This window comes from Dipodomys ordii, unplaced genomic scaffold, assembly GCF_000151885.1.
Source record: "Dipodomys ordii isolate 6190 unplaced genomic scaffold, Dord_2.0 Scaffold34, whole genome shotgun sequence".
In the NCBI taxonomy this organism is placed as follows: Eukaryota; Metazoa; Chordata; class Mammalia; order Rodentia; family Heteromyidae; genus Dipodomys; species Dipodomys ordii.
In genome coordinates, this window is record NW_012267250.1 from 579,457 (window position 1) to 599,346 (window position 19,890).

The following is a 19,890-nucleotide window of genomic DNA, read 5'->3' on the forward strand; positions in this document are numbered from 1 at the left end:
GAGATAAATCTCACAGACTTTCCTGTCCAGGCTGGCTTCAAACTGTAATACTCAGATCTCAGCCTCCTGAGTAACCAGGAATACAGGCATGAGCAACGAGGGCCTGATTTTTCTTTTTTTTTTTATAAAGTTAATTTTTGTCTAAAGCCCTAGCTAAGGTCAGTGAGTTTAAAAAGAAATAAATGAAAAGAGTTACAGTGATCCAAGTCTTCTTAAATGTCAGGGGAAAAAAACCTACTTTGTGATAGTCACTTCTAATTGTATGGTTCCAAGCATAAAACATTATTGGGTGTAAAGGATAGCTTGTCGAAGAGGACCATTAAAGGAACACGCAGGTGGCTCATGCCTATAATCCTAGCTATTCAGCAGGCAGGGATCTGAGGATCGTAGTTCAAAGCCAGACTAGACAGGAAAGTCTGTGAGACTCCTCTCCAGTTAATTACCAGAAAACTGGAAGTGGCACTGTGACTCAAAGTGGTAGAGTGCTAGCCTTGAGCAAAAGAGCTCAGGGACAGCACCCAAACCCCAAGTTCAAGCCCTAGGACTGACAAAAAAAAATAAGAAAGGGGGAACACTTAGAATAAATGGACAGAAATATATATTAATGACTTTCAAAGTGAGTCCTATAGATCCTGTGGGTTAAGACAACTAATTTTATATATTCAAAATTAAGTAAAATTCCATTTTAAATAGAAATAATAGTACCACTTTCAAATGTTTTATTACTGTGTTTCAGTTTCAAACAATAATACCTGTAGATAAACTATGGCAGTCCATTCCACTATTTTGAAATATACTGAATCTTAGGTAAGATTTGTCTTTTGAGAAAAATGCAAATATAGCAGCACTTCTTAAATGAACATTCTCAATATGGTTGTGCATTTTTTTCCATAGTAAACAGACAATTATTCTAGCTGCTTTGGGATTTTTGTAATAGAAAGGTTAAATTCTAAGCTATATAATGAATGCTATATAATAGTCATTAACTGTTACAAGAAAAGACGTTTTTATTTTGTTTTCAATGTTCAATTATATACATCTATATTTAATAAAATAATTTAGAAGTTACCTTTCAAAAGCATTAATATGTTTCCCATAATTCCAACATTGTACCTAAGAATGTAGCTTCTTAAATCAGGTACAAAATTTAAACAGTATTTAATAAATCCCATAGAAAAAACATTCCACCCATTTTTGTATTCTACACATAGCAAAAGAATTAACACTAATAATTTTCCTGATAGTCATTTTCTCTGAAGCAGTATTTGTTGCTGAGTAGGAAATTTAAAGAGTAGAAAAGTATGTACAAAAACATTAGAGGTGATTAACAAATATATAAAATTAGGTCCAAAGTATTGTATTTTCTTTAGCACATAATGCACTGTTTAGGAATATTTTGTCCATGTCATTTCAATGTACACTGAAAATGTGTATCTAGTGGTATGTTAGTATTTCCTATGTATTATTCTACCCATATCAGAACTAAATTCTCAATTCTATGAGACAGAGGAGAAAGAAAGAGACAGACACACAGAGAAGGAATGTCATACCTGTAACTCATCATGAAGCTTACAGAGCTTTATATTAAGGACATCAGTGTTATCCTCATCTTTATTTGGCCGTTGATTACTTTTGGTTTCTAGGTCTTTGCATTTTTCCTTCCACTTTTCCAATTCTAGTTGAAGAAATAAAATTATTTTTAAAAACACATACACAAGTTGGACAATATAGAGACAGATAAGATATACATTACAAACAAAATTCAGTAGAGCCCAGAAACAAATAAAAAAGTGATGCTATTTTAACAACTGAACTCTTTTATGGTTTTGTGCTGGTCCTATGGCTTGAACTCAAGGCCTGAATACTGTCCTTGAGCCTTTTTTGCTCAAGGCTAGCACTCTACCACTTGAGCCACAGCTTGATTCTCGACTTTATGGTGGTGCTTAGAGATAAGAGTCTCATGGACTTTCCTGTCCAGGGTGGGTGTTGAACCACAATTCTCAGATCCAAGCCTCCTGAGTAGCTCTGATGAGAAGCATTGGCTACCTGGTGCTCATTAAGCACTGGTGGCTACTCAGTCTGTCACTATAGCTACTCAGGAGGCTAAATTCTGAGGATCAGGGTTCGAAGCCAGCCCAGACAAGAAAGTCTAGGAAACTCTTATCTCCAATTAACCACCAAAATCCAGTAGTAGAGCTGTAGCTTAAGTGATGGTGTGCCAGCCTTAAACAAAAAAGCTAAGGAACAGCACCAGGCCCTGAGTTCAAGCTCCAAGACCAGTACAGAAGAGTTCTTGTCAAGTTCTTCATGAAGAACTTACAGAAACCTCTCAGGAATCCAATGACTAATGTTCAGACAACATAGTAAAAATTCATTTCAACCTTAATTATGCACGATAACTTTGGACAGTTTTCAAGCAAAGTTAAGCTAAGACCATCAAAGTAGTTGGGGAAATAGGAAGTGGCATTAATTTTTCATTATCACCCATACATTCAACCAATACACATGTATATGCAAGGTTTATAAACATCTCATATTTATAATCTCATGTGATCTTCCTAACAATTCTTTGCAATCACATACACACTTTACTGTCATTATTAACAATATTTTACAGAGGAAAAAAATCAGAATAATTTAACAAAAGTAACTTACCAAAGTTATATATTAAAATAACATTGGCAGTTTCTAATTCTAAATTTTGGGGGACTCAATTGTAATTGAGTACAGTTATAATTGTGAAAGGTCCTGGGAACCCAACATACAAAATAATAAATACAGTTCTTGACCTTTCTACAAGAGTATAAATAGCTTAATTATTAGCAAATAACTGATAGCATTCTGAAGGAAATGGCATCAGAATATTTACTGAGTTAATATAGATGGCAACTTGAAAAGCTTTGACAAATGTGAAACTCAAAATCTATTTTTGATGTCTGGGAACATCTTGAAACTGAAAATTCCTAAGTCATTAAGAGTATCCTTCTTTACACATATAATTTTACTTAGATACATCAGTTTCTATCAAAGTGGAAAAATGACAAATGACAGGACACTCAAAAAACATTTTTTCATTGAGTATTACTATCCATTCCACACTACTTTAAAAAGATAAAACAGCTAAGGAAACAAGAGTTTAAGCAATCTTGTTTTACCTGTGGTCAGCCAATTAGTTTCTTCTAATCTAGCTTCCAGTACCTGGTCTTGTTCTACTTGAGTTTGCTCTTGTTCTGCCAGTGTCATTCGCATGTCGTTAATAATTTTCTCTTTAATATTTAGTTCTAAATATTTGAAGAAAATATTTTAGAAGTTTGAAACATTTAAATTCAATTTTCCTTAAATACTTCTACAACTAAAATACCCTTTATCAACAATTATTATTCTCACATGATTAGAAGCACTGTTTTATTAATTACTTTATATTCAATACCTACTGGCATACATCTCATACACACACACACACACACACACACACACACGTATAACAGATGTACAGATCAATGCTTGGAGGACTGAAAAGAGATGGAAAAAGAACCTTTTGACATGAAATTAATTATCCTATTATTACTTATAAACATAAAAATCTTGATTACAAAAATATCAAGTCCTCATTCCAGAAAAATATTTAAAATCAAATATTTACTTCTAGTACTTATTAAGTCAACTCTTCTAAAATTGATTTGGAACTCTTGGAAAATAACTATAGTGATGACTTAAGCAATTTTATTTTAACTCTGCCTACAAACAAATAAAAAGAAAAGTTTGTTGCCTCTGGTGAAGGGATTGAGTGGCAAGGCTTCTGATGTCAGAGATAAAAAATAGACAGGCCAGGAGACAGTTGATTCTAGCTACAAGGTAAATCTAGACTACTCACAAAGTTTAAACCCAAACAGAGATTTTCAGATTGTGATTAAAGTGCTTTGTCAAAGAAAAGCATCCTGTTTCCCATTAGCTTGTGACAGCACGAAGCCATCTTGAGAAAGGGCCTGTTGTTTCAGATTGTAATACTCTGGGGCCTGAAAACAAGGAATACTCATGGATCATCATGGAGCAGTGGACACTCTGGAACAGAGTCTGGGACAAAGATGGTTACAAGAGACAGTCAGGTAGAAAGAAAATGTCTTGCCATGATCCCATAGAAAGTTTAAGCTATAAGGATGAGTACTGGAAACATATGATGACATGCCATGGTAGTCAGTGCCTTTACATTTCATCAGGAGGGAGTACCTTCTCTTCAGTGAAAATAAATACTAAGTCTGTGGTTGATTTAGTACTCTGCCTCTAGAGCTTGCTTGCTGGGTAGGTCAGAGCCCTGCACTCAGACCCTTAAAATCAAGGTCTCCACAGATACCCCCTACACATGGAGGTGAACTGACCGGCAGGGCCTGAATGCACTGAGACATGCTCTAAAGAACTATACTGGCGGGTACTTGCTGAGAAACAGGACTGTAGGCCCTAGTTTAGAGCCTCTGAATCATCAAGCTTACTCTACAAGTGCCTCTTCCACGAAAGGAAGTGCACTGCTGGACAGGATCTTTAAGCATGGAAACCAGCAAGCTGGTCATTTAGATTTCTCAGTTCTCCCTGAGCCAGAACAGACTCAGTGCTGAGTTTGCTCTTCACATTCTCTGATAGGGTCACCCTAAGGCCTGGACTCTTTTTTGACCCAAGGACACAACCAGAGTGGAATGAAACCTGGAAATAAAAGCTCAGGCTTGAGTCACCAGTGCCCAGCTACAAGAGTAAGTTCATAACTAAGAATTAACACTTTTGTCTTTTTAAAAAGTTACAACTTACGCTGCCTTCAATTTACATTAGAATTTTCATAGGAAAATGTGAATCAATTGTTACTGCAAAAAACCTAGTGATTTTAATATAGGAAGTAGAAGTTTGTTCCTGACCTTTGCACATTTCCTCATATTGTTGTCTGGTGTCTTCCATTTTCTGAATACTTAACTGTTCCTACAACATTAAAGAATATAAATTAAAAGCAAGTATAATTTAGAAGACTTAACAATACTTAACAATATACCTTGAAAACAAGAGTTCAACATTAAATCTGAAGTCAGTCTTATATGGCTATCAGTCTCAAGCTTCCAAGTTTCTTTCACTCCAGAGTAAAAGGCAGGCTGAATGAAAATAGTAATACAAAAACAAAAAAAAAACACTTTATACTTTTAATCTAAGTTATGATTAAGTAATTGCACTTGCTTCGCATTGTAAGTAAATGTTTTCTCACAACCAAAATAAGCACAAACACAGGAAGATGGAGGTCTACTGTGTATTTAATGCAGAAGAAATGAGAAAACTATAAAAAAGTTCCCTATTTGTGAACTCAAAAGTGCAGACAAAATAGCAGCCATTATCTAGAAGTACTTTCAAAGTGTGAAAAATGTAACAAATGAGATTATAGGCAAAGGAAATCATATAATTCTAACCTGTTAGATAATCAAAACTTCACTTCCAATCTCATCTAAGTTCTTCTATGTCTTCTAACTTCACATGTTTCCCTATGAATCATTACAGTCTTAAGGATCTCTCAGTCTTATTGTGAAACTAGATTGCTTTATTTGGACAATATTCTGTTGAGAACTATAATCATGTTTATACCTGAATATTTATTGGCTTACTACATTTAAAAGCAAACATGGAAGCAAACATTATATCTGTAATTATTTGCTGCCTTACAAAAATTAAATGCTGTCAGACACATATAACCATTTTGCTTTTCTTTTTTTTAAATAGTTGCATATACAATCAGTTTTATTACATATGTATACTCTTCAGTAGGAAATTATAATATGCTTAATTTTGAGAACAATATTAAATGAGAATCACATTTCTGTTATTTTTTTTTCAATTGTCATTTAAAAAATTACCTTAGCTACCAAAAGTCAAGACATAAGCATCGGCACAAAACTGTTAACTGTACTATGTACTTCACCATAATTAATCAGTTTTATCCTACTCAGGATAAAATACCACATGTAGTTATCACATATCCTTATTCTCCTTTAATAATTCCCCAGGCTTTGTTTAGAAAACTTCAAATTTTACATTTGTCACACATTGTACAAAACCATCTTCAACTTCAGTGTGCTTAATGGTTTCTCATGAACAGAATGACCTTATGAATTTTACAGAGGAATACAAAATGGAATATGGCCTCTGATAACATAAAAAAAGATCATGGCATACATATGCCTACTGGCAATGTTATTTGTGAATAAGCAGGGTTTAATGTCTCCTATAGTTAATTTTTTTTTTTTTTTGTGGTTCAGTCAGTTCTGGGGCTTGAACTCAGAACCTGGGCATGTCCCTGAACTTTTTAGCTCAAGTTTAGTGATCTACCACTTTGAGCCTCAGCACTACTTCCACTTTTCTAGTGGTTAACTGGAAAACAGTCTTATGTGCTTTTCTGTACTGGCTAGCTTCGAAATGCAATCCTCAGATCTCAGCATCCTGAGTAGCTAAGATTAAAGGCATGAGCCACCAACGCCCAACTTAGTGACTGTTTTTGAACTTCCATATTCTCTTAATTAGAAGGAAGTCACTTTGCTCTTAATTTTTATATTGTTATTTTTCTGTTTCCTCCCTTGTGTTTAACGTTTTGAGTGGAGGGTACTTGCCTAGCATGTATAAGACACTGGGATTTACGCTCTACTGAAAAATGAAGCCATTACCTTGAGTTGTTGAATAGTTCGTTGTTTCATATCTATTTCCTGTGAATACTGGTTTTTCTTTTTCTCCAGTTCATTAATCTTAATCCTCTGTAATTTCTCCTCATCGCGCATTACAGATACCTGCAAATCAATGTTTATTAAGGAATTTTTCCAAACTGCTTTTCATTGTTTAAAATGCATTGCTACTTGCTACTTGATATCTTTTAACAACATTAGAAAAAATTATAAATTTTATTAAAATTGTACATACAATTAAGTAACATGTGGTTTTTTAATAGAGAAGAAAAAATAATAGAAAATAATTGTCAACAAATGATGCCTTTGTTATTTGGTAGTGGAGAGAGTAGAAATAATTTTTTGTCCCTATATCTTTGTAGAATTTGAATTTCAAATCATGTAATTCCCCAATTTTACATTAAATTATAACAAAACATACTATAAAAGCCCGACTGCATATACTGCATACAGTTTACATAAACAAAAACTACTCTCTATTTTCTTTTTAAAGGACCTGAATTTAGCAGTCACTGAGAGAAGGGATTGTAATCCTATATAAAAAACATGGTTTTTACTGTTGATCTTCAGCCTGTTTAAGGCAGCTAAAATTTCTTTAGTAATATAACATTATTTTAAGAAAAATTCTGAATTTAATGTGTCCTATTTAAAAATAAAATAGTATGTAAACGACAGAGAAAAGGAAATCATCTTTATATATATTGAAATGGCCACATAACTTTTCAATTAACTTGCCTCTTTCTGTACTTGTTCAATTTGCTTTTTGGCATCAACCAGTTTCTCTTTTAGCTCAGCATAATCTTCTTCCTTTCTCTGAAGATCTGCTTTGAGATTCTGAGAAAGAACACAGCTTGCAGCAAGCTCTTCTTTCAATCTAAAAAAACGTTAACACATTTTTATAGTAAAACACCATTAGCCACTTATGATCATGGAATGAACTGTTAACAATCTTCACAAAGTAATGTCTATTCACAAACGTGGAATAAGCAAACAACAAGTGATCTAGAAAGGATTTTTGTATGACATTTGTATAAGCACATCTTTATATAAAACTTTCTTCCTGATTTCTTTGTTGCTTTGTATGTCCCTCCCCCACGGTATAACCCCTGCTTTCACTGTATTTGATGTTGGTATAATTTGTGGAGGGGAAGGGAAAAAAACAAATCGTTTAAATAGGGATCCAGGTGGACCCATTGCAACAATGAGATGTACAATTCATTATGTTGAAAAATGAATTTTACAACTTTGGTGGGGTGGGGGAGTGGGAAAAATTAACAATTAAAAAAATTTATCTTCAGCCGGGTGCTGGTGGCTCACACCTGTAATCCTAGCTACTCAGGAGGCTGAGATCTGAGGATTGCGGTTCAAAGCCAGCCCGGGCAGGAGAGACCATGAGACTCCTATCTCCAATAAACCACCAGAAAACCGGAAGTGGCGCTGTAGCTCAAGTGGTAGAGCGCTCACCTTGAGCTGAAGAGCTGAGGGACAGCACCCAGGCCCAGAGTTCAAGCCTCATGACCGACAAAAAAAAAAAAAATTAACTTCTTCTAAAGGTTTATATGAGTGAAGTTCAAGTTCTTCACTCATTATCCATGCTACATTTTACCAGATTAACTTATGCCCATCTGTTGAAAAATATAGCAAAATAAGGGCTGGGAAGGTGGCTCAGTGGTAGAGCGCTTGCCTTGCATGCTCGAGGTCCTGGGTTCGATTCCTCAGCCCCACATAAGCAAAAAGAAAAAAGCCGGAAGTGGCACTGTGGCTCAAGTGGTACAGCACTAGCCTTGAGCTGAAGAGCTGAGGGACAGCGCCCAGGCCCAGAGTTCAGGCTCCACGACCAGACCAAAAAAAAAAAATATATATATATATATAGCAAAATAAGCTTACTTTTCTGTTTCCTGCCTGTTGTTTTCCTTTTCATCTTCCCTTAATTGAAGTAAATGCTTCATTTCTTGCAAATTGTTTGTTAACTGTGTGATTTCTTCTTTCAACTTGATTTCCTTTTCACTGAAATCTTTGGTGTTTTTGACAGAATCCTGAAGGTTTGATTGAAATTCCTCCAGATTCCCTTCCAGCTTTAAGATGATAGATTCTTTTTCCAAAACATCTTGTTGTAACTTGGCTAAATGCCTACTTTCATCTTTCTGAGTCTCTAAGATTGTTTCAAGTTCCTTTATTCTCAACTTATAGCAAGTAATGTCTTGTGTAAGTTCTGAAAGTGCTCTCTTTCCTTCAATTACATGCTGTTCTTGAGCATCAAGACTAACATGTTTTTCTTGAAGTTCTTCTTTCAGTTGCTGTATAAGATTTTCTCTTTCTTTTAGGAGATCATCTTTATTCTTATCTTCTCTCTCTTTTATTTTTAGTTCATTGTTTTCATCCTTATAGCCTTTTACTTCTGCCTGTAGTTTTTCAATTTGTTGCTCTAGTTCTTGGATCTGATGACTTTTTTTGGAGGAAGCTTTCACAATTTCCCTACATTCTTCCCAAATGGCTTCAATACTAGAGTAGAAAGAACTTTCCCTGCTGAGTTCTTGAATAGGATAGTCTTTAACCTGCTTACTTAAGAAATCATTGTCTGAAAGGTGTGACTGTGTATTTGACAAATGATCCTCCTGAGAACCCTTTGACAAATCCCAAAGGTTGAGTAAGTCTATGTTTGAGGTCTGAGAAACTGAATCAAGCGAACGTAGTTCATCTATTTTGGTTTGCATAATTTTTATTTGTGAAACATTGTTTGTAATACATCTTGTAGCAGTTTCTATCTCCTTTGACAATTTCATGATCTTGTCCTCCTGTTCTTGATTTATACCTTTCTGTGCATGTAATTCAGCAACTACACTGTCATAACTTGACTGAATTTGTTGTAGTTGGATACTTAAGGTTAAGCTCTCCTTTTTAGAAAAAGAAAGCTCCTCCTGCAAACTAACAGTTTTTTTACTTAATTGTTCTTTTTGTTCCTTTTCATTTTTAAGTTCTTTCTGAACACCGACTAAAAGTGTTTTCAGCTCTTCATTACTTTCTTGTAAAAATCTATTCTCTTCCTCATCTTCTAAAATAATCTGTTGAATTTTTTCACTTTTCTCCTTTTCTTCAATGGCACTTGAACTAACAACTGTAGTTCCTTTAAAATTAAGAAAATTTTTATTAACCACACAAGCCTCAATAAAATTAGGATAAGATTTAAAACATGAAAGTAAAGCTTTTGAGTTTTTCTGCCCAGGCTGCCTCTAAACCACTATTCCCTGATTTCAGTATTCTGAATAGGTAGAATACTGTCAATCACTGGTCCCTGGCAGAGTAGCTGGTAGTTTATGCCTGAAATTCTAGCTACTAGGGATGCTGAAATCTGAACATTGAAATTTGAAGTCAGCCTGAGCAAAAAAGTCCATGAGATTCTTATTTCCAACTAACCAATAAAAAACTAGAAGTAGAGATGTGGGTCAAATGGTAAAGCATCAGCCTTGAGTGTAAAAGCCAAGAAACACTGTAAAGCCCCGAGTTCAAGCTTGAAGGAAAAGAAAAAGTAGAGTGAAAAAAATTAGAGGTATACCAAATAAAGTGATAAAAGCACAATATCTAAAAACTGTCTATTTAAATCAAATGGTCATTAAATACACTCAGCCACATGACAGTGTGTAACTGTTAACAAAAAATGTTACAACATTTAGATTTTCCCTTAGTCAAGTAAGTTCTCCTATTTAACAATTTTTCTATCTACTGGTTTAGGAATTCGCTTTCTTAAAGGCTTGCTGCTGGAATCTCTGATCATAGTGATATTAAATTCTAATTTTTATTATTAAATATAATTAAAATATTAATAATTATAAGTAATACCTTTCTTTGCTGGAGGCTCATCTTGTTGAAGTTCATTTTCATTTAATCTTTTTCTTTCTGAATAGATTTTGGTTCTGCTGCTGTTAGTCATTTCTACAGTTGCATCACAAGATGATTTCATGTCAATTAAAGAAGATGCACTAACCTTATCCTAACATAAAATAAGAAAAAATACATTTTCAAACTATTTGAAACTTCTCTAAGTTATTTCTTAAAATAACTGATAGCTCTGACAAATGAGTAATGTCATCCCTAAAGTCACATTCAGAATGCATTTTGAGCAGGTTTGATGTTAAGAGCATGCAGTCCCAAATATTCAGGAGACCAGGCTGACAGGACTGAGCCCACAAGTGTGATAGTAGACTGGGCAACATAATGAGACCCCATCCAAAACAAAACAAAACATGCTTTGAAAATATGAAAACACTGACAAAACTGATCCTTAACCGTTTACTTAAAAACCTCAAATTTCCGCTACAAAAACTCAACTATTCTGTACCTGAAACTTCTTGAAAGTAATAGTGTTTTACATTTTAAGAATTCCAAGAAAAATGTTTTAACCTAAGCTTTTAACAAGTTATATTCAAAGACATTCAGTCTATAAACAGAGCTAAAATTAAGCCTCTAGATCAATGATTTATATTTTAAAGCAAAAACTAGCTAAACAAGCTAGCAGAATTTGTGGAGAAGGGAAAAAACAAATCGTTTTAACAGGGATAGAGGTGGACTCATTGCAACAATGAGATGTACAAGTTGTTATGTCAAAAAACGAACTTTATAACTTTGGTAGGGGGGCGGGGGAGGGGAGTTGGGAAGGGATGGGAAGGGGAAACAAAGGAGAAGGCAACAATGTTTGATAAGAAATGTACTTATGTTGCCCATGTAATTGTAACCCCTCTATATGGTATATTCACAACTTAAAAAAAAAAAATTAAAAAAAAAAGACAAGCTAGCAGAAAAAGTATACAATCTGACTAATCCAGAATGATGAAAATTCTAGCAGTTAAGTAAAAGTCTATAAAATAATAAAGGTACAAAGGTAGGAAACAGAAGCAATCCATTTGGGTAGGGAGTATTTTAAGTATTTTAAGCCATCTTACATGGTACAATCATCAATATTCTATTTCCAAGGGATAGAAATAACTTTAAATAATAAAGCAGTAGATTTTTTTTTTAAATAAAGGAGTGTTTTAGATATCCCTAAGCAAAGCAATGTGTGTGTGTGTCATAACCACACTTAGGTTCTCTCAGAGTTAGTCCCTTAGTATGTCTAGTAAATGACAAAACCTAGAGGACAAATTGGTCAGACAGGACTCCATAACAAATTGACCCTTCCACTAGTATTGTTACCTATCAGAATGACCTCGTCAAGTTCCCCTTCTATAAAGTTTTAGAACTTCAGATTTTAGGATTAAATAATGACACAGTGAACAACATAACTTTTTACTTTGAAAAATAATAAGGTATGTATGCAAAAGAGAAGCAATGTAGCACACTAGTTAGGAATCTGGAAACCAGCCTGTCTGGGTTTAGATTCTAGCTTCTCCACTCCACCTTCAGTTGTGTTATCCTCAGAAAGTGATTTAACAACTCCATAAATAACATCTACAGAGCTGGGATGTGGATTAGTGGTAGAGTGCTTGGTTAACATTCATGAAGCCCTGGGTTCAATTCCTCAGTACCACATAATCAGAAAAGGTCAGAAGTGGCACTGTGGCTCAACAGTAGAGCACTAGCCTTGAGCTAGTAGAGTAGCTCAAAGACAATGCCCAGGCTCTGAGTTCAAGCTCCAGGAGCAGAAAAAAAAAAATCTACACCATGTAATAATTCTGAGACTTAAGTGAGTTTGTATAATTATCATATATAAACACATAACATTTAAAAGACTAGAATATCCCAAGTAGCCTAATAAGACTGGAAGATTATAAGGACTTTTTATTCTGTTTTACATAATTTAACATAATTTAATTTTTAAACCTAATACTCTATTCAGGACTAGATAAAATAAAGGAAAAAACACGAACTATCTAAACAGTAGCTATTCAGGAGACCAGGGTAACAGACAGGATTGAGTCCACAAGTCTGATATCAAACTGGCCAACATAGTAAGACTCCATCTAAAACAAAACAAACCAAAACATGCTTTGAAAAGTATTTTCAAAGCTATTTTGGTTACTTGTTTAAATATTAGATGCTAAAGTAATTAAACTTATTTCATCGCTATGAATACCTGCAATTTCATTTCTGGATCTATAAATGTCATATTTATCTATTTCCACATGGAGTAATTACCTAAAATTCCTAAGATTCTGCAGATTCTCTAGAAGTTACCTTTGTTTACATGCTATACACTGTTAGATATATCTAATCAACACCATGAATCTTGTAAAAATAATAAGCTACATCTGTTATATAACAATATAGGACCATTTACAAAATTGTCTAAGAAAATAAAAGACCTATTTAGGTAAGTTTTTTCAAAAAGGTCGCTGTGTGTTTATATATGTGTGTGCTGTATATTACACATGGTTTGGGAAAATTTAAGAAACTTCACTGACCATTTGCAAAAAAAAAAAAGGTATGAAGGCATATATATATATATGTATATTTATATATATATCATCTTAAAAGTACATAGTCATAATTCATGGCCCTTTACTTAAGTTGCATAAAAAGACAAAAAAGCTTATATTACCTTATTAAATATCTTTTGTTCTTGAATCAATGAATCCAATTCTGTAAAGATAAAGAGAATATAAAAAAGAAATATCAAGGTATCTAAAGAAAACAGATCAGTGAACAGCAGTGAGGCATAAGCTGCTGTAATATGTTACATTTAAGAAAGAATTGACAGCACTTAAAAAGCACAATGTTCCTTCCAAAATTCATTTGTTAATTTAATTACAAGACAGTAATGTTTCAGAAAAATTACTTTTAAAACTGAGGAAGAAATCCAGTGACATACACTAAATAACACATCTGTTGCCTTTCTAGTATACTACATAATGCATAGACCCAATGACCTGGAATTTTCTACCTATATTGTTTGACTAAAAAAGGGTAGTGAATTTCATCTTTTAGAATCCAGACATTGCAATCATATTTATGTATGTATGTGCATATGGACATGTATTTATGTACACGTATATGTGCACATGCATTTGTGTATGCATATGTATGTGCATAGACACATATATGCACATGCATACATATATGAAATATATCTCATTAAATCCCAGACATAAAATGCAAACTCAATCTAGTAGACTATTTTAAACTACTCAACAGTTATTTAAACTTCTAAGTACAGAGCAGAAACTTTTATACTATGAGATTTCATAAAATAAATAACTCTTTTGCAATTTCCTATGGAGTTCCTTATTGTATCAATATATGAGTTAAGATATGGATCAAAGAATTCTCTGGTCAACTTAGTAATTAAGATGTAAACCTCTTGTTCTCATCAACTATCTATTTTATGTGTTTGTACTATCTCAATATGAGTAAAATATATCCACTTACCTTTTTCTCTTTTTTTTAACTCCTCTTTAGTTTTGATTAATTCTTCTTTGGTTCTAGCTAGTTCATCTTTAACTTGATTAAAATTTAGTTGCAAGTAAGCAACAGCTTCCTGGGGATCAGCAAGAGATGTAATGTGTAAGTAAGCAATTTCAGCCTGTTTCTTAATACCAGAGACATCATCTTGAAGAGAATCAATAATATCTTCAAATCCTACACAATTATGTGTTTCCTAAAAATAGCAAAAACCATGTCTAACATTAATGAGGATTTCAACATGAAGTGAATACCTGGTTTAGACAGTTTTAAAACCGGCAAAAAATTCATAAACAAGATTCTTTAAGATAAAGTAAATAAAGCACTTCCCAATTATGAAAAGTTCATGTTTTACCAATTCATATTCTATTATACGGAACATGAAGTGTTCCATACTAGCCTGGGGCTATGTAAGAAAACTCCTCCCTAGTGAAAAGCTAAAGAGTAGTAAACAATAGCTATTCAGCAAAAGCAACTCTTTTAAAATATATATACTGTTTTAATCAGAACATTATGTTAAATCCCCTTGTAGAATTGTTTATATCTTTTCTTTTTAATTTACAATTTTTTAAGTCAAATCTGAGGGGCATTCCATAATCAGACAAAAGGACTCTACCTACAATCATACAGTGACATGAGAAATACCAAAAAGCAAGAGTGTTATTCTGAGCAAAATATAAGATATGCTCATTTGAAATACACCATAGTGAAACTTTTTTGTGCACACATGCATGCACACACACGTGCACACACACACACAAAGAATGACTGAGAATAAAACAGGGTTCTAATGGGGAGAGAGAAACACCAGAGGGAGAAGGAAGGGCTATATATGAGAATTAACATGGTCTAAAAATGAAACCTGTGGAAATTGTTTAAAGAGAGAGGGATGAGAGATGGGGGTAGGAGGAGCAAGGGGATGTAACTGCAGGCTGTTGATCAGGATACAATATATACATGTATAGAAATGTCACAGGAAACTGTTTACAAAACTAGCACATGCTAATGAAATTTTTAAAAAGAAATACTGAAACAGAATATAAATACTCCAAATCCAAAAGCTATATAGTACTGGTATGTAGGAGTAGTGGCCATGTCTGTAATTCTACCAATCCAGAGGCTACATCAGGACTGTGAGTTAGATGTCAGCCCAAACTGTGTAACAAGATCCTAACTTTAAAATACACACACACATAAACACACACACACACAGAAATAAAAACCGAAGATCAAGTTATATTTACACTTCTGTAAAGTAGGCCTAATTAAAATAAAGCAACACAATAAGTATTATTTCTTTTTTTTTTAAATAAAGCAACACAATAAGTATTATTTCTTTTTTTTTTTCTTTTTTTGTGGGTCGTGGGACCTGAACTCTGGGCTTGGGCACTGTCTCTCAGCTCTTCAGCTCAAATCTACTGATCTACCACTTGAGCCCCAGTGCCACTTCCGGTTTTTTCTGCTTATGTGATACTGAGGAATCAAACCCAGGGCATCATGCATGCAAAGCAAGCACTGTACCACTGAGCTACCTTCCCAGCCCAGCATTATTTAATTCTTAACTAAAACTACATTGGCAGGCAGGCATGGGTGGCTCACGACTAATCTTAGCTACTCAGGAGGCTGAGATCTGAGGATCGTGGTTCAAAGCTAACTGGGGCAGTAAAGGCCATGAAATTCTTATCTCCAATTAACCACCAGAAAACTGGAAGTGGAACCGGGGTTCAAAGTGCTAGCCTTGAGCTGAAGAGCTCAGGGACCATGCCTAAGCCCAGTAATCAAGCAAGCCTCATGACCGCCAAAAAATAAATAAATTTTAAAAAACAGACAGCATTAATGTGGTATACTAAATTTTGTGCCAAAACCCTTAAATTCTTTAAATATTTCAATTAACGTACTTCAGTTTCAACTTTCCCAGCACAAACTCCATTTGTTGTTTCATCTTGGGTATTACATTTACCAATCAAATCCTTGAAGATTGCCAAACGACATTCAGCATTTTCTTCTAATAGCTCTCGTTCCTGAAGGAGTGTTTCCCTTTAAAAAGCACAAATCATTACATTAAAAAATGTAAGGCAACTTTGTTTTTCAATTTAAATTCCTAATATAAAATATTATAGATTAAAAGCAAAAATATGTGTATGAATTACTAATAGCTACTTCAAATTTATATAAAAAGACATCATCAGAATTTGGAAGCCACTTAATGAAAAAATAAGATGATTTTAAAAGAGTAACCAAATTAAAGACTTTTTCCATTCTTACAAGGACATGAAAAAAAAAAACTTACTTAAAATCAGCCTCACGTTGAGCCCAATATTGAGTAAACTCCTGTGTAACCTCTTCTCGAATTTTAAATTCCAATGTTAATTTTTCCTTTTTTTCATTTATTAGCTTTTTTTTCAAGTCTTCTATTAAATCCAACAGCTTCTAAAACATGTAAATATTACAAATCTTAGAAAATAAGTACATCCTAAGAAAATACTGTCAAAATGTTTAAAGATAATTATTTTCACTGCATCCTTTTTAATACTAATAATATTCAGTGAAAATTGTACATTTGCAAGAACTTGTTACTGTGAATCTCCATATTTTAGAAATAGATAAATGAAAAGCCAAGTTTTAAAAGAAACAGAACTTTGTAATTTAAATGCTCTGCTGCCTAGCTAATCTAAGAAAAAAAATAAGATAAAATCTGTCTATTGTCCACCAAGAACTACTTTGGAGAGTTCCACACTTGATTTTAGTTAATCCACACAACTTTCTATGAGCTTGGCAACACTCATACTTCCTAAGTGAGGAAGCTGTAATAAGGTTGAGTTTTAAAATGTCCTGTCAAAACTGCAAACTCAAGTTGTACTGTGCAGAAAAACTGCTAAGAACACTTTTCAAAACTTCCCTCCCCCCAAATTAATCAGACTTTTGTAACTGTAGATGTAGAAAACCATTTTCTTAAGGTCACTTAATATTCTTTAATGTTTCAGAATGTTTCTCAAAACAGATTAATCAACAAACTTAAAACTTAAAGCTCTTTCAATTTCTCAACTTTATATGTGAAAATATAACAGATATCCTGACTTCAATATTTCAATAAAGATTTATACTGAGCAGGAATTATTTAAAAGTGTTGATTCAGTTATATTACTGTCTTATGGCAAACTAATATAATCAATGATGACCTTTAATGGGAACTAAGCTCAGGGTCTCACATATTTAGCAACTCACTAGACTGGGCAAGGTCCCCAACAGGCTGAATGTATTTCTAAGTGAAGAAAATCAAGTTATATCTGCCCATGGTGACTCCATAATCCTAAAGGCAGAAATAGAGAGAACCAGTTCAAGGCTGGCCCCAAGATAAAAAAGCAAGAAAATTAACCTAAAACAATATGGAACAAATAGAGGTGTGGAAATGAGATTGAACACCTGCCCAGCAAGCACAATCTTGAGTTTAAACCTCAGTATTTATCTGTTTATTTAAAAACCAGGGGTTATAAAAAAAAGTAGTCTCAATCATCTAATTAAAATGCAAACTAACATGTAAAATATACAATGGCCTAATTGTTCAAAAGCTATAACTCTTTACAATAATTGTAAAGTGACAAGAAATTAAAGATATATCTGGTAAAAGAAAAGCCCTAAAATCACTTATGGTAACTCCTCTGTACAACACCTTAACAATACCAATGATCTTATACTTAAATAAATACATACATAAATAACCAGGGAAAAACAGAGGTGTAACTCTGACTTTAGAGTCTCATACAGGTAATGGGCTTTGAAGCTTTGAACAAATGAAACAAAGTCAGTATGGATAGAATAAACTAGTATATTTAGATTAAATATTTAGGAATGAATATATGAGGATTAAATTTAGGGGAGTGAAAATGGTCTTGCAATAATGAAAGTAACTTTGTTTCTTAGGAAAAATAAATGCGGAAATATTTGGGTGTAAGGTATCATTATACATCCATCATGTTTTCAAACAGGATAAGCAAGCCAGGCACTGGTGGCTTGTGCCTATAATCCTAGCTACTCAGGAAGCTGAGATCAAAGATAGGCTAGATGGCAAATTCAAAAACCTCTTAGCTTCAATTAACCAGCATAAAGACACAAGTGGAAGTGGCTCAATTATTAGTATGCCAGCCTTGAGCAAGTCAGAGTGTGAGGTCTAATATCAGCACATGTGTGCACGCGCGAGCACACACAAACATACACCCCACAAAAAAAGTATAACCAAAAAATTGTGTATTCATATACTCCAAAACAACTGGTGAATCCAAATAAAAGAATAGTTTTACTACTGTTGAAAAAAAATGGAAGTGTAGTACATGTTATAATTTTAGACAGGAAAATAATTTGAGCCTGGGTGTTCTTGCCAAGCCTGGGCAATATAACCAAACCTCAAATCAAAAGAACAAGGAAGAGATGGAGCCTTAAGAAGTATTAATCCAGTATATCCAATAATAGTAATAATAAAAATAATGGCTGGAGATATCCTTAAGTGATGAAGTGCAAGGACCACAGTTCAAACCGCAGTGCTACCAAAAAGAAAGCAACGAGAACAATAAAACAAGTAAGGTCTATTAATAATGGTAAACCCTAACTTTAAAAAAACAATCCAAGTATGAGTTGTAAATACATACTCTGCTCTCTTGATGGCTACTAGAAGCCTTATCTTCCTCTAATGTTTTATCTAGATCTTCATCAATAAGTTCAGTTCCCACATTTAGTTTATCTTCAGCTTTTTCTAGATCTTCAACCAAGTCTTCATCTTCTACCAGATCCTCTAGACTATTTTCCCATGAAATGTTATTCCTTTTTATATTCAATATTTTATTATCCAAATTACTGTCCAACGATACATCTTGAGAAGATCTGACAAATCCTAAAGATTTCTCTTGAGAAGAATTTAATATATCTGGAACACAAACCTGTTAAAACATCCAAGATGACTGTTAAAACAAAAAAAGGGAAGATATTGCACTAAAAGTAAATAATTTTATAAATTAGTTCAAGTGACAACTGAAATGGTAGCAAGAGCTATGCAAATAAACACAGAAAAAGAAATTCATTACATGAAATTTCTGGGAAAAAATATCTACTTGTACTTGGATATTAACTACAGGTTCATCGAGCTAGGTAGGTTAAGTATTTAATATTACTTCTAGCAAAGGATTTCTGATTATTCAACATCACAACCCAGATGAATGCCTGAGTAGAAACTCACTCCAAGAATACTCATTAATCTGTAATTTATGTTTATGATTAACATGTATCATTAAAGATCATTTTAATTCCCATACCTTTCTTTCTATTTGGGAAGATATATTTTATTTCCCAGGCTTAAAGTATTGAATATGAAATGTATGATTTCAAAAAAAATAATATGCTAATAAAACATAAAACAAAGTTTTCAAAAATTTGCAGAAATCTAAAGGTATTTACCTTCTGTGCAATGGCTGAGAACTTTAATACATTCAGTGTTTCATCATAGGCAAAGGAACATTGGCTGACATTGACAATCATACATATTTTCCCTTTACCATTAAAAAAACTTTGAAAATAGTGGGTAAGTTTACTTTCCCGGAAAGGAACATGCTGTTGAAATCTTAAAAAAAAAAAAAAAAAAAAGTTAGTGAGTTAAAAACAAATTTAATGAGGGTATAGAAATTGTTCAATGGTAAGGTGCTTGCCTAGCATATGCTAGGCCCTAGGTTCAATCCCAACCCAAATCCATCAATCAAACAGCCAGATAAATTTATTAAGTCAGGTTGTTGATAAATTTTACAAAGAAATAATT

General features: G+C 33.5%; 1 protein-coding gene across 5 annotated transcripts in view; it reads right to left on the reverse strand.

The window, feature by feature from the left end:
• Positions 1 to 19,890, reverse strand: part of Kif20b (kinesin family member 20B) — a 49,087-nt gene that overhangs the window by 14,741 nt on the left and 14,456 nt on the right. For 3 of the 5 annotated variants that reach the window (XM_013017226.1, XM_013017224.1, XM_013017225.1), the window contains exons 12-24: positions 19,536 to 19,698; positions 18,734 to 19,021; positions 16,381 to 16,520; positions 15,989 to 16,127; positions 14,058 to 14,286; positions 13,231 to 13,271; positions 10,536 to 10,686; positions 8,586 to 9,822; positions 7,434 to 7,572; positions 6,684 to 6,803; positions 4,902 to 4,962; positions 3,156 to 3,281; positions 1,551 to 1,675 (exon numbers count right to left, since the gene is read on the reverse strand). In XM_013017226.1, the coding sequence (XP_012872680.1) occupies positions 1,551 to 1,675; positions 3,156 to 3,281; positions 4,902 to 4,962; positions 6,684 to 6,803; positions 7,434 to 7,572; positions 8,586 to 9,822; positions 10,536 to 10,686; positions 13,231 to 13,271; positions 14,058 to 14,286; positions 15,989 to 16,127; positions 16,381 to 16,520; positions 18,734 to 19,021; positions 19,536 to 19,698 (2,959 nt within the window). The remainder of the gene's footprint in view (positions 1 to 1,550; positions 1,676 to 3,155; positions 3,282 to 4,901; positions 4,963 to 6,683; positions 6,804 to 7,433; positions 7,573 to 8,585; positions 9,823 to 10,535; positions 10,687 to 13,230; positions 13,272 to 14,057; positions 14,287 to 15,988; positions 16,128 to 16,380; positions 16,521 to 18,733; positions 19,022 to 19,535; positions 19,699 to 19,890) is intronic. The other 2 variants (XM_013017228.1, XM_013017227.1) reach the window with 1 other exon arrangement.